This window comes from Choloepus didactylus, chromosome 9 (genome assembly GCF_015220235.1).
Source record: "Choloepus didactylus isolate mChoDid1 chromosome 9, mChoDid1.pri, whole genome shotgun sequence".
Taxonomy (NCBI): domain Eukaryota; kingdom Metazoa; phylum Chordata; class Mammalia; order Pilosa; family Megalonychidae; genus Choloepus; species Choloepus didactylus.
The window spans coordinates 63,848,784-63,863,472 of NC_051315.1; the positions used below are offsets into that span (position 1 = coordinate 63,848,784).

Genomic DNA, 14,689 nt, shown 5'->3' on the forward strand with positions numbered 1-14,689 from the left:
GTCCTGGACCACAGCTTAAACTATGGATATACACAGCAAGGAGCAGATCTGTCTGAAGACATAATTGACTTTTAAAATTTTCTGGATGGAGATGGTTTCCAAATATTGAATTCCGGTGCCTTCTGTAATCAGGAACATGTGTTGTTGTGTTTGCTAAAGAGATAAAATAGATTTTTTTCTGTTTTTCCACTTTTTCTAAAAAAAAAAACAAAACTCTTTAAAATATTAAACTTTAAATATGAAAGCAGAAAACAGAATATGCCATCCATTCTCATCACACATAGTGAATATTTAAACTTTTGAAGTAGTCCAGCAGAATTATGCAAATGCAAATTCCATTAACCAATAATGTGTTTTGTCTCCTTCATTCCCACTCAGATTACAAATCACACTTTCATATAAAATTATGAATGTCAGGCAGAGGAATTATCATAGGAAAAATGATTTACTATTTTGTAAAGGAAGTTTTATGTGATATTGGAAACTGAACACAATACTCTCTTAATATTTGGTTCCCAGAATGGATAGTAGTCATTGAAATCATCAGTTCATTGTTAACTAAATACTCCTTTAAAAAAGAAAAATTCTGTTAAGGGCAATAGGTTGAGTGTATTTTTTCTTTATTGCCTCCTTCTTCTTTAGATATTACACATTTTACCCCTTACAGTGTCTTTGAGATTTTGCATGTTTTTTTTTTTTCTTTTAAATCTTCCTTGTGATAAGGGAATGAATCTTATTGCAGTTGCAGTAACAGGTTTGTTTATTAAAGATTGATTAATATTTTATTCAATTTATACCAAGACCATTATTTCATGTTATAGATTATCAACAGAGAAAGCAATTCATATTTGTGGGCCATCTATATATATGTGTGTTTGAGATGATTTTTAAATTTATTTCCTTAGGAAACATAACTTTTGAAACAATGATGGAAATTCTCCGAGATAAACCAAGCGGCATTAACATGGAGGGAGAATTCCTGACCACTGCTAGCATGGTTTCTATTTTACCTCAAGACTCCAGCCTTCCTTGTATTCACTTCTTTACAGGAACCCCTGATCCTGAGAGGTGAAGTCACAAAATATTATAATCTAGCAAGGGGTGAGGGGATAGTGGTAGAATTGTTAATAAGTTGATGATTTTGTCAGGCTAAATTTCTGTTACATGAATAGGACAATAATTTTCATATGCATTTTCTGTTCAGATTTTAGTCTGCCATTTCCACATATACATAACTGCCTTAACTATATTCTCATTTTTTACTGGAAAAAAATGTTCATAGTTTCTTGTATGTAGTTATCCCTACTCCCTCTTCCCCAAAATATATTTAACATTGTCAAGAAAAAAAAATACATAGGTTTTTAAATTCAGATTCTAGTTATTACAATATTAGGTGATTAGTAACAGTAAAAAGGTTAAATAATGTTTAGTTCTGGATATACATGGTTACGTATGCACTCATTTCTGAAAAATACATGTAAAACTTAAAACACCTATAGTTCGGTTGTCTTAAGTAGGAGTTGCATAGACTGTCTTGATCACCTTGATTTAAGTGACTGGTCATTTCTATATTTCACAAAACTTGATGCAGATTAATGATTTTATATTCACTATTTCTTAGCATTACAGTCTTTCATATTATTAAAGATATTTTCAAGAAAATGGAATGAAACTTGTGTCCCCCTTATACTGCTGCTGATTTTCACCCCATGTCTTAGTAAACATATAATGCTGAGGTTTGTTCTGACCCTCCAAGTGTGGAGTTTGTGGTAGAAAACGTTGACCTGTTACTTCACTGACACAGTTTATTTGCCAGGCCTCTGTTAGGCATATGGGAATAGACATCTAACAACAACGTGGTGTCCTGCCCTGAAGGAGATGCCAATGTACCAGGAAGATAGGCATGAGTAAAAAACTAATGTGACAAGAACAAATTAGAATGTAGCATCATTAATAGAACCTTCTGACTAGAGGGAATCTTGGAAAACTTAGAATAATGCTTACTATTTTTTATATCCTCACATGCAAATTTAATAAAGACTCTTTCTTCTAGATCTGTCTTTAAGCCTTTCATATTCGTGCCAAGTATTTCACAACTATTGGACACTATTTCACCAACATTTGAGCCTGAAGATCCAGTTAAAACGAAGCCACATTTTCAGATTAAGCCTGACAGAAGACACCCACTCTACCAAAAACATCAACAGGCTTTGGAAGTAATAAATAATGATGAGGTATGATTAGATTGTATTGTTTGTTGTATCATTAAGAATAGTTTGAAGTGTGATTCAGTTGATATTTTAAACTTTGGAATTTCAGCTTTCTTTCCTTCCTCATAAAAATAGATTTAAAAATAGATGTTCAGACTATATATAGCGATCCATGCTTTTGTTCTTTTCTTTTCTATAAAAATGCTTTTTAAATTTTTAGTAAAAAAATATAGAACTTAAAATTTTCCATTTTAAGCATTTTTAAGTGTTCACTTGAGTGGCACTAATTACATTCACAGTGTTGTACAACGTCACCCAATTTTTTCATTACCCCTAACAGAAACCCTGTACCCATTAAGCAGTTACTCCCCATTCTTCCCTCCCTCAATCCCCTGGTAACTTCTAATCTATTTTCTGTCTGTATGTATTTTCTTATTCTAGATATTTCATATAAGTGAAATCATACAATGCTTGTCCATTTGTATCTGGCTAATTTTACTCAACATGATGTCTTCAGGGTTCATCCATGTTGCAGTGTGTATCAGCACTCCATTCCTTTTTATGGCTGAATAACATTCCATTGTGTGGATATACCACATTTTGTTTATCCATTCATCTGTCAATGGACAGTTGGATTGATTCCACTGTTTGGCCATTTTGAATACTGCTGCCATGAATATTGGTATCTGTTTAAGTCTCTGCTTTCCATTCTTTTGTGTATATACTTCGGAGTGGAATTGCCAGATCATACGGTAGTTCTATGTTTAATTTTTTGAGGAACTGCCAAACTTTTCAACAACAGCTGTACCATTTTACATTCCTACCAGCAATTCACGAGAGTTCCAATTTCTCCATATCCTTGCCACCCTAGTAGGTTTAAAGTGGTATCTTACTGTGGTTTTGATTTGCATTTCTGTAACGATTAATGATTTTGAATAGCTTTTCATGTGCTTATTGGCCATTTGTAGATCTTCTTTGGATAAATATCTATTTAGCTCCTACATCCATTTTTTTAAAATGGGTTGTTTGCCTTTTTGTTGTTGAGTTATAGTTCTTTATGTACTCTGGATATTACAGGTATTTTTTCCCATTTTGGGGGTTGCCTTTTCACTTTCCTGATAGTGTCCTTTGATGCACAAAAACTTTTAATGAAATCCAATGCATCTGTCTTTTCTGTTGTTGCCTGTGCTTTTGGTATCATATTTAAGAAATCATTGCCAAGTTCAAGGTCATGAAGATTTTTGCTCTTATGTTATCTTTTAAGAGTCTTAAAGTTTTAGCTCTTAGTTAAGGTCATTGATCCCTTTTGATTTGATTTTTATATATGGTGTGAGGTAAGGATCTAATTTCATTCTTTTGCATGTGGATATCCCAGCATCACTTTTTGAAGAAACTGTTCATTCCTTATTGAATGGTCTTGGCACCCTTGTCAGAAATCAGTTGGTCACAGATATGAGTGTTTATTTCTGGGCTTTCAGTTCTATTCCATTGTTCTGTATGTCTGTCCTTGTGCTAGTACCACACTGTTTTGATTACTGTAGCAGTGTAGTAAGTTTTGAAATCAGGAAGTGTGAGTCCTCCAACCTTGTTCTTCCTTTTCATGGTTGTTTTGGCTAATCTAGGTCCCTTGAAATTCCATATGAAATTTAAGATTTATTTCTATTGCAAAAAATACAATTAGGATTTTATTATTTCTTGACCTTTAGTTGAGAATAAGTGTGTTGAATCTTTTAGAGAAATTTTGTATAATAAATACAATAACTGTAGTGCTTTATTGAGCACTTGCTATATACCAAGCACCATGAATGGTACTGTTACATGTACTGCTTCATTTAACCTTCACAACCACTTTAATGAGAAATGTATTATTATCCTCATTTTCCCCATAAGGAATCTGAGACAAGGAGAGTTTAAAGAGCTTGTTTAGTATATTTCCCACACTAAAAATTACAAAGCCACTGAAGGGCAGTTAACCTGGTCTCTTACATAATGTTCTTAATCATATAGCCCCAGATTAGTTTCCACTGAAAGTGACTTACTACCCTGTGAACCTAAAATAATAATGAGTTTGAGTTACAAAAATTATATATATATATATAGTCATTATTTTAAAATGTAAGGATTATAGGAGAGCAACATATCGCCAGAAATCTCATCTCCAGAAATAGCAGATGTGCTTTTTTCTGGCATACACACACATACACACATATGGGTAGACAAGTAATTTTATAGTTTCCATGTCTTTGGCCCCACCCCTTCAACCCTCATGGTTAGACTCTCTGTGTGTGTGTGTGTGTGTGTGTGTGCGCGCGCGTGTGTTTTTATTTCTGTTTTTTTAATTGTTCAGGAAAAAGCCAAAACAGTATTGGACGACATGAGGAGACTGGAGAAAGGACTATTCAAAGAGATGGAATCAATCCTTCAAAATAAGCGTCTTGATGTGGATAAAGTTGTTAATCTCTTTACTCAGTGTGCAAAAGATGAAATTAGAATTTATATGTCAAATACTAATTCTTAGTGATCATGTAACTTCCTCAAAGTTAGATTCTATTGCATTGGTAAATAACGGAAACCTTGTTTTAGCATATCTGATTTTTCTTTAATACCATTCAGGTGATATCTTGACTATGAAAACTGTGCATATTCTTGCTCAAATATTGGAAAAGAAAACAACATTGGAATTGAATCTATATATCATGGGAGAGCCAGGTGTTACTGTAGGTAATGGACTTGTGTTATTTTTCTTTTAGCCACAGTAACTTAAGTTTTTTGTCCTCAAAATTAAATATTTAATTCTGCCTAAAGAATGAAACATGAAAATAATAAAAACATTAAAATTATGTTAAATATTAAAATAATGGACTCATGTTTGAATTTATAGATCCAAAGTATGGATTTATGTTTATTATAATTATGTAATGTCCTCAAATCATTTTCTCAATTATATCAAGAAAACAGTTCTTCTTTAGTAATGGAATTACTGTCTCAAGTACTGAGTTATTTGTGCTTTAGGCAAATATTAACCAACTCTCCCAAGAAAATTTTTTGGGTTTCTACATTGAATCTTCATCATTACAGTGTATTATTTTTGCTGATGCACTTTTACTAAACTCAGAGATATTCTTTGTAAAGACTTGGCTGACAAGCATTTTGGGGGGCCATCCCCAAATAGAGTTTATCTGGGAGATTAGAGAAGAGGATAAGAGAACCATGATGTTAGGAGATATTGTTTCTGCATCTCAGATTGCTCTCATTTTTCCTTTTGTTCTCCTGGTGAAAACAGGAACAGAAATGGAGAAGTGGCAGTGAAATAGAATTATTAGTGTTTTATGAACATTAGTATAAATGAGTAGTCTGCCCAAAGTTTATAAAACTTTGTAAAAGTTACAGAGATTACCAAATAAGACACAAAATTGCAAATAAAACAACAAAAATATCCAACTCAAAATTATGTACTTTTTGGTATCTAGAAATGTCAATTTTGGTATTTAATTACATTATCATATTTATTATTCACTATTATCGCAATTAGGATTATAATAAAGAAATAGGTCATTTATATTTAAAGAGTGCCAAGAAAGTTATTTTTTTTAAGTTCTCTCATAAACACCATAATCTGCCTGATATTGTTCATAGCTAATATAGGGTTGCCATTACAAAAGAAAAAATGTCTAACTCAGGTACTCAGTTGATACTGAGATTGCCTTCAAGTGGTTCAATGATAAATTCTCCCTACATCATAAAGACCCCTGGACAATCCCATCACTCTTCCTCTCTCTCTCTCTCTCTCTCTTTTAATATATGAGAGTGCGCTATTAAAAATTTAAATCTGATTACAAATTCCCTCCCTAAAGCTCTTTGTTCTTAGGGTAAAGACTCAATCCTTCACTAATGCCAACAAGGTCCTGCATAACTGTTCCCTGTTTACTTCTTATTACAATTCCCCAATTGTTTTTTAAATTTCAACTGTACTGCTCTTTTGGGTTCTTGAATGTGTCCCAGTTCCTTCCTTCATGGCTGTTCCCTCTGCTTGAAATATTCATTCCATTCCTTCTCCCTTTATATAAGTAGCTTTTTGAATAATTTCAATCTTTTTAAATTTATCGAGCCTTGTTTTATGTCCCAGCTTATGATCTATTCTGGAGAAAGTTCCGTGAGCACTAGAGAAGAATGTGTATCCTAGTGATTTGGGATGTAATGCTCTATATGTCTGTTAAATCCAATTTATTTATCAGATTGTTTAGGTTTTCAGTTTCCTCATTGGTCTTCTGTCTGGTTGATCTATCTATAGAAGAGAGTGATGTGTTGAAGTCTCCCACAATTATTGTGGAAACATCAACTGCTTCCTTTAGTTTTGCCAGTGTTTCTCTCATGTATTTTGTGGCACCTTGATTGGGTGCATAAACATTTATGATTGTGATTTCTTCTTGTTGAATTGCCCCTTTTATTAGTATGTAGTGGCCTTCTTTGTCTCTCAAAACATCCCTGCATTTAAAGTCTATTTTATCTGAGATTAATATTGCTACACCTGCTTTCTTTTGGCTGTAGCTGGCATGAAATATTTTTTTCCATCCTTTCACTTTCAATTTCTTTGTGTCCCTGTGTCTAAGAAGAGTCTCTTGTATGCAACATATTGATGGCTCATTTTTTTTGACCCATTCTGCAAATCTATATCTTTTAATTGGGGAGTTTAATCCATTTACATTCAACGTTATAACTGTGAAGGCATTTCTTGAATCAGCCATCTTATCCTTTATAAGTAGCTTTCTGTCTTTAGTTTTTTGCTGAAACATGACTTCCTCAGGGAAGTTTTCCCCACATCATAAGGTCAGGTCTCTTGTTACACAGTCTTGGAGACACATGTAATCCTTATCACAAATGTAATTTATGTTTAACATCTGTCTTTCCCAGTAGAATAGAAGCTCTATGAGATTAGGAATCATATTTGTTCCCACTGTTCTGTGCCCTTTTAACATTGTGTCTGGCATGTGATAGATGCTCAATAAATATTTATTAAATGAACATTCAAGTACTGATGGAAATAATTTATTCAGCCCTATTATCTGCCTGTAGAAATGTAAAGTTGAGAAAACCATCTAAACAATCTAATCTGTACAACTTGGTAACCTTAGATAAGTCTCAAGTCAACCTGTCATCTTTTTCCATCTTCAAAATAAAAATAATAATCCCCAAATAAAGGCAAAGTTTATTATAAGGATATGTGAATTAATTTCTAAGATGGATTGGATTCATCTTAGATCCATATTAGATAATCCAATATGGCAATCGGGCTTTATGTACTTGCATGAGTAATTAATATCTCGTGGTATATGTTTAGAAAATCTAAGGTTTTCTTAAATTTCATCGGTGTCTTGAGTAAAAAATATAATAGCTGAAATTAAGCTTCTTTTTGGTCAGCCTTTAAATGATGTTGTTTATTATCTCCCATTATGTACCAAGGGAATAATAATTAATTGAAAAGTTTAGAGAAAACGAGTTTGTTTGGTCTTTGGAGAAAATATCAGTTTATATATTAATCTTTAACCAAAAATTTTGCTTTGGAAATAATTAAGCTGTCTAGAATTTTGGAAAGTTAGTTCCTTCTTATAAAATTTGCCAAAAACAGATCTATAGAATAAATGTTTTCTCTGTTTTTAATTCATTGCTTCAGTTGTTTACCATACTAATTGTAGATTTATAATACTGAAGAATGGCAATACATTTATGATTCTGAAGTATTTCCAGCCATCTCTTGTCACATGACTACCTATTCCCAGTGTCTAAAGTAATTTATTATTTTACAGGTTATGAGATTGAAGGGGCAAAAACTAAGAGCTGTATTCTGCTGCATAGCAAACAAAAAGTTTAAATTTTCCTTGCCTTTGGAAACTTACTGATCATTTATTGACATTGTCAAAATGCCAAGCACACTTTACCTTATTCTATAAATATTGAAGGCTGAGTACAAATTAGGCATGGAATTATTCATTGAGAGCTAAAAAAAAGAAAACTTGACCATCCTGACCATTAATATAAAAGGAGTAGGTTTTAATAAAAGTTGTATCAGATCATTTTGACAGCTGTGACCCTGCATATTAAAAATTATGAAATGTGTGAAAAGGACTTTAATGTTATATTCATTCATTCATAAAAAGTATTTGCTGAGTGCATAATTGGGTAAGGTACTGCACAGAGCTCAGAGGTTCAGAAAGAATAGAACAATTTCAGGAAAACCATTAAGAAAACATTGAGAAATGATAGAAAAGACTTCTGAAATGGCTTCTGCACTGTTCAGTCCACTCAAAGAAAAGAAGTTGACAGTACAAGTTAAAATAGATATTTTATTGAGAAACTTGCTTTGTCAGTGGCAAAGTAACAGATAGAAATATTTTCATTTAATTAAATTAGCTTATCCTTAATTCTAAAAACATTTCTTAAAAGCTTTCATTAAACGCAGAGCATTCTGATTCAGGTTTTTTGTTTTTTTTTTAATGTTTCCCATGGAAAAAGATGCTGCAGAGTCCGTCGTGCATAAAATAGAACATATGTAGTATGACTTGTTTACAAACAAAACAAATTTTCCACTTGCGTTTGAGTTGCCTGCATATGTGGGACTGAATATCTCTGTTACAGTAACTATAACAGTCCCTTGGCACAGCAAAGACGCTTTATGCTTAATCCTGAGCGTTCAGCATCATAATGTGGTCATGTTTTAAAAAAAAAGTTCCTCAGCAAGACAATTCTGCTTAAAACATCCCCATTCCTGAACTGAATCATAACTTAAAACTCATATGGGTTAATACTCTGCTTAAGTTTAATTTACTTGTTAAATACATAGTCTTCCATGCAGGGTTTTGTTGTTTTTTTAATATGTTGCATTAAATGGGCAATGACACTAGCCCTATAAATACTTTTCGATTTGGCTTTTACATATGAAACAGTGAAAGCAGAAGATAATTAAATAAATATTTGAAACATGTTTTAAATAAGCACAGACAATAATTAAAGTAGAAGTTTGAAGGTCATGTGAATGGGATCAAAATGAGATAATGTAAGTTTTAAGTAGTCTAACCTCTTTTTAATTCACTGAATGTAAATAAAACTTATTTGTGGCCAATATTTAGTAATTTTCCAATTTATAGATTTTTATACATGGGCACTTAAAGAGACTAAATTCTAAATGTACCAGTAGGCTATTAAGCGTAGAATTTTAACGTATAAGTTTTTTTTTTAACTGCAGGGAATAGGAAAATAGGGTTATCCTTCTGTATTATGATGCTTTGTGCAAACCCTAGAAATGATATATCACATGGTAGTAAATTTGTTGAGAAAATTTAAACAATCTACTCAAATTATCATTTGTAGTACAAAAGTTAAAGATCATACTATACTTCTGTTGAAGGATTTTGGAAATGATAATATTTATGGAGGTTCTTAACTCCCTTCCTAATGGTTCAGATTAGTATTTTGGATTGAAAAGCAAGAAAAAGTGAACCTTAAAAAAAAAAATAAGCTTCTAGTTTTCAAATGAGTGCCATTTGTTAAGGAAATGGGAAAAATAAAAAGAATAAGAAGGCCTCTTATTAGAATCATTAAAATCCTTTCTTAAGAGGTGCTATCAATAAGTGCAAAATTATCATAATTTAAGGTTTATTTACTGCCAGCAGTATACCTGCCAAATTTGGCAATTAAAAGGCATCGTTAATCGGATGTTGATTTTGAAATTATAATAGTCATAGGAAGTAGTGATTTTTTAAATGTTGGCATAATTAGTATTGTTTACAGTATTTATTATATTCATTATCAGAACTTTAAATTTTGATTTGATATTTTTTTCCTGTCAGTTTTCTGTGTGTTTTACATACACACAAAATCATAGCTCGTTAAATCCCTTCAATTTACAGAAGAGACAAATGAGGCTCAGAGAGGTTTTGACTTGCCCAAGGTCACACAGCCCATTAGTGACAGATCTGGGGCAGGCTCCATGTGGGGTTCTCTTCTTAATAATTTAGGTTTTAGAGGAAAGTGAGGATGGGGATGAATGCTCAATTTCTTTATATCTTTCCTGTTGTGGGATGCTTACGTTAATAGCAAGACTCTGTTCAGGGCTCTTTTGAAGAAATCTGTAAAACAAGTACTCATCCCGAAATTCATATTCATTGGTAATATGTTGGATGACTCCCCCTTGCACCAGTCTGTCTCCATATATCACAGCTTCACCACGGTCAGATGCAAGGCCAACTTCAATTAGCCAGTTCACCAGGTCACAGCCACAGAAGGTCCCAGCAGAAGTCTTTGCACCACACCTGTATGTCAAAGGAATGATTCACCCATATGTTCTGTAAATCTCCATCCTGCATGATGGAGGACAAGCAAGGAAAAATAGAAGGAAACAAGGAAGGACAGCATGATAATTAAAAAGTATGGCAGAAATGATATCATTCTGAATATAAAGGGTTTGTTAACTTGTCTGACCCTAGAGAGACCTGCTGGAGAAAAAATATGCCAAATAATGCTTGTGAAAACAGAGAATCTTCAACAACAATAACAAAAACATGACAGATAATGTAAATGTATCTACAAAGAAATATTCTCTTTATAGTTGCATGCTCTTTTATGATCAGATCTGTTTTGTAAACAGCTGAATATTATGTATTTTATAACATTTATGCTCTTAGTTTTAATAAGTTTTAATTTGTCTCAGAAATATTTAGAATATTTTTACAAGCTCTTAAGTGACTACTTTTTACTAAACTACTCAAATCAAACTTTTTCTTTTCAGTGCCTGCAAGTAGCCTTTTTTCTTGCCCTCAGCAGTCAAGGCAATCATACTAATGTGTTTGCCAGGAATCTGCTTCATTTGGAAACAAGGAAAGAATAACTGAGATCTGTTTTGCTACAAATCTAAGATTTTTAAAATGTACTTTGATTATGAATCTACTTCTTGATTATTTAGAATTTGTCTTTCTGATACAAATATAGGGTTCCTTAAGTATGAGCAAATAAACAAGGGAAAGAGAAATGCAAAAATACAATGAAATGAATTCTGTACATTTTCATATAAATATTCAATAGACATAAAAATCTGTCCACAAGCATCAGTCAAGCTGTAAAATCTAACATGCCTGACATTAGGAAACAGTGGATGAAGATCAAGATGAAATGAGAAATAGGTGCAAAAATTTAAAAACATTTAACCATAAATGAATATATATTAGTTTCACACAAAAATTAGAAGTTAATATACATGAAATTTTTCTCAAGTACATAAAATCACAATATTTTAACATCAGCATTCTACTTAGTGATCATATGTATTATTTTATGCTTTGTAGCTACAAACATCACTTTCAACAAAAGCCTGAATATTAGAACCTATGTCTGTGCCTTCTTCCTGATTGTTGATTTTTAATTTATAACCCAACACTTTCTATACTAGGCACCAACTGAATAATTCTTGTTTCTCATGACTGTGATCAGGCAGCTATAAGATCAGTCCATGGAGTCATGCAGGGTAGCAGAGAATGTGATGCTGCAGAGGCTGTTGTGTCTGGAGAGCAGCAGGAGCAGGGCAGTGCTGCTCCCAGCCGGTCTGTTGGGCCACCTGGGATAGAGCTGCCCAACAGCGCTGCCAGGGGCAAGAGCTCTGTTTCCTGAGGGTCTGCAATCACGATGGGCTGGAAAGAGCTAACATAGAGTTCTCTTTTTTCGTTTTAAAAAGCAGTTTTAAATTGTTGAAACTATTTCATAGCTGGTACTTTGAACAAATTTTGCTGGGCCCTTTAAGGGTGAGGAAATTAACTTCTTTTCATAATTTACCATGTGCCAGGAACTGTACTAAAACCATTACATACATTTTGTCATCTAAAGTAACAATCGTGAGGGTCAAACAGTTTAAAGAGGAAAACCAAGTTTTAGAGAACTGAACATGACCAATGTCACACAGCTTGTAAGTGTCAGACAAGGAGTTGAATTTAAAATTATCTGCATCCAGTGAGTCCTCTTTCCACTACCTAATACCAGCCTACCTTCTGGTTATGGTGACTATATATGTTAAATATAGTGGCATACTTATGTAAGTAAATCATCCTGAATGATAATTTGCATAAATTTTCAAATTTTCACTTACAGATATAAAAGTTATTTGGCTTTTATGTTTTGTTTTTATCTCTCCTTTATGACAACAAAGAACACTGGCCCTATAACATTTATATTATTCAGAGTTCATCATTTCCTGCTGCATAAACCATATGTTAAGGATTAGAAGAATAAATATGTCACAGACTGAAGATTAAGAGGTGAACAACAGAAAACAGAAAATTAAGAGACAGAAATTTCATTTCATTTTCTTGACAACATCATTAGGAATATGAAATAACATATCATTAGAAGACAGGGAATATAAAATCACTTATAAATCCAATTTATCCCAGAGTTTTGTGAGAGACATTAATGGCCAACGTGAAGTGAATGTTAATATTATATTTTGATTCATTCTAAACTAAAATTTTCATATTTTATGAAAACAGAAGACAGATGACATTTTAAAAAACATTAAAATTGAAGTGAAATGGCTCATTTACATGGTTTCTTAAACTAAAACTGACCCATAGCTATTTTACATGTATATATGAAACTAACAACCACATAAGTCAGTCACAACCATGCTACTTAGCCTGTTACAAACCCAAAGTAATCGTCTAATAATATAATTATCTGGATCCTGTACTGGCAATTTGCTTACCTTCTTTTCTTGACAATGTTTTGGATACACAGGTCACGGTGATAATGGATAAACTGCTTACAGGTCATTTTTATTTCCTCAGGAACAGGAGAATCTCTGTTTTCTGCTGTTTCTTTATTGTTCCATAGGAATTCAAGTCTGAAAACCAAAATTTAAGGAGGCTATTTTTAAGGAAAGAAATAAAAGCATTCAGGGAGAACCTTCCCTCCCTGCCTCATCCCCACTCTAAAATGACTGTTCCAAAGTTGTCACTCACCAAAGCTGTCATCTGTAACACTCAGATATCATTAGTCTCTGAAGCAGAAACATAGTCTGCATTCAGTTTCTTATTCAAAGTGGGGTGGGGGTGAGGTTGGGGCTTGATCATTTCATAAACCCTCCAGACATGTTTGACCCATTTCAGTGTCTATCAATAAAAGGATTTCCTATTTTACATTCTACTTTTTGGAAATGCAAAGATGACTTATAGTGATCAAGTATTTCATTCAATCATTTTCTGTTTTCAGTACTAGAGAGAAATACTGGCATGTGGTGTACAGAACAATTCTGTTTCTACCAGCCCAGAAAATAGATCTACAGACTATTTGACCTGATAAAGATTATGCAACTGATAACTGATCATTGATAACTAAGGTTCATTGACTTCCTAGTTCAGTGACTTTTCTTCCTTCGTGAAAAGACTATGTCTCAAGCAATTACATCTTAATGATTGATAAAAATAGAAATAATGTAGAGGGGAATGGAGGGAGGAGAGGAGGAGGAGAAGAGGGGAGAAACAGTTACCACTGACTAGGTGCTTTCTGTGTGCTGGGCTACTTGAGGCAGTTTGATCCATTTAATCCTCATAACAACCCTCTTGTTATCCCCACTATACAGATGATTCTTAGAGAGGTTAAGTATAACTGGTGAACTGCTATTCTTTAGCACTCACACAAATGTATAAACTATCAAGTACTTGTCATGTAGTCGGTAGGATAAATTCCATTAGACTTCTAGTTTCTACTCCTTATGACTTTGAAAACAAATGAGGAAGTACAAGGATTTGCCCTCTTGCTTCTTTCTCCTACCCCCAAGTTGGAATATTTCCACTTCATTATTTTTTCCAAGGAAATCCATGATTCCAAGAAAATCTATGAATTCAAAGAAACCCTTCACCAAGCTAATATAAAACCAAAAATTTAGAAAGAAGAAAACTTGAGTTTCTGTATAAGTTGTCAGTGTGATAGAAATAAGAATCTTACTGTCAAAGGAGAAAGAGAATCAAATGTAGATCTCTGGGACCACACACTACATCCATTTCTAAATATATTTTCAATTTACATTTTATTTTATGTAGTTAATGCCATAGATAGAAGGCAGCATCCATCAATTCTTGTTAAAATGCAAATTACAATGTTGGATATATAATAGTTCTTCCACTATTTTCTCTGCAATTATTACAACAAATATTGGAATCAGCAGATAACCTTTTTGTGGCATTTAGTGGTCTCCTAGCAATTACTAAAGGTTTAAAAATATCAGTATCTTAATAGAATGGCTTTGTCATCACCTTTACTGAGCTAGACTTAATTCAAAACTCAATTTACCTTCTTTTGAAAGGTAGGATGATTAAATGTTTGTCCAATCCAAAGATTCCAAAGGAAATAAATCCCTAGGGAAGAAAACAAAGTTACATTTTCTGAAGTCAAATATAAAACTTTAAGACAGAAAGAAATTAAGGAAGCCATCAAATTTA

At 32.9% G+C, this 14,689-nt stretch overlaps 2 protein-coding genes across 7 annotated transcripts in view; one reads left to right on the top strand and one right to left on the bottom strand.

Annotated features, from left to right (window-relative positions):
- SCRN3 (secernin 3) overlaps positions 1 to 5,065 on the top strand; it is a 41,878-nt gene extending 36,813 nt beyond the window's left edge. For 3 of the 4 annotated variants that reach the window (XM_037848618.1, XM_037848619.1, XM_037848620.1), the window contains exons 6-8: positions 906 to 1,068; positions 2,054 to 2,234; positions 4,558 to 5,065. In XM_037848618.1, the coding sequence (XP_037704546.1) occupies positions 906 to 1,068; positions 2,054 to 2,234; positions 4,558 to 4,728 (515 nt within the window). In that variant the 3' untranslated portion in view covers positions 4,729 to 5,065. The remainder of the gene's footprint in view (positions 1 to 905; positions 1,069 to 2,053; positions 2,235 to 4,557) is intronic. The other variant, XM_037848621.1, reaches the window with a different exon arrangement.
- A 3,466-nt stretch (positions 5,066 to 8,531) lies between these two features.
- GPR155 (G protein-coupled receptor 155) overlaps positions 8,532 to 14,689 on the bottom strand; it is a 39,404-nt gene continuing 33,246 nt past the window's right edge. For all 3 annotated transcript variants that reach the window (XM_037849235.1, XM_037849234.1, XM_037849236.1), the window contains 3 exons: positions 14,541 to 14,605; positions 12,955 to 13,092; positions 8,532 to 10,516 (listed from right to left, as the gene is read on the bottom strand). In XM_037849235.1, coding sequence (XP_037705163.1) covers positions 10,219 to 10,516; positions 12,955 to 13,092; positions 14,541 to 14,605 — 501 coding nt within the window. In that variant the 3' untranslated portion in view covers positions 8,532 to 10,218. The remainder of the gene's footprint in view (positions 10,517 to 12,954; positions 13,093 to 14,540; positions 14,606 to 14,689) is intronic.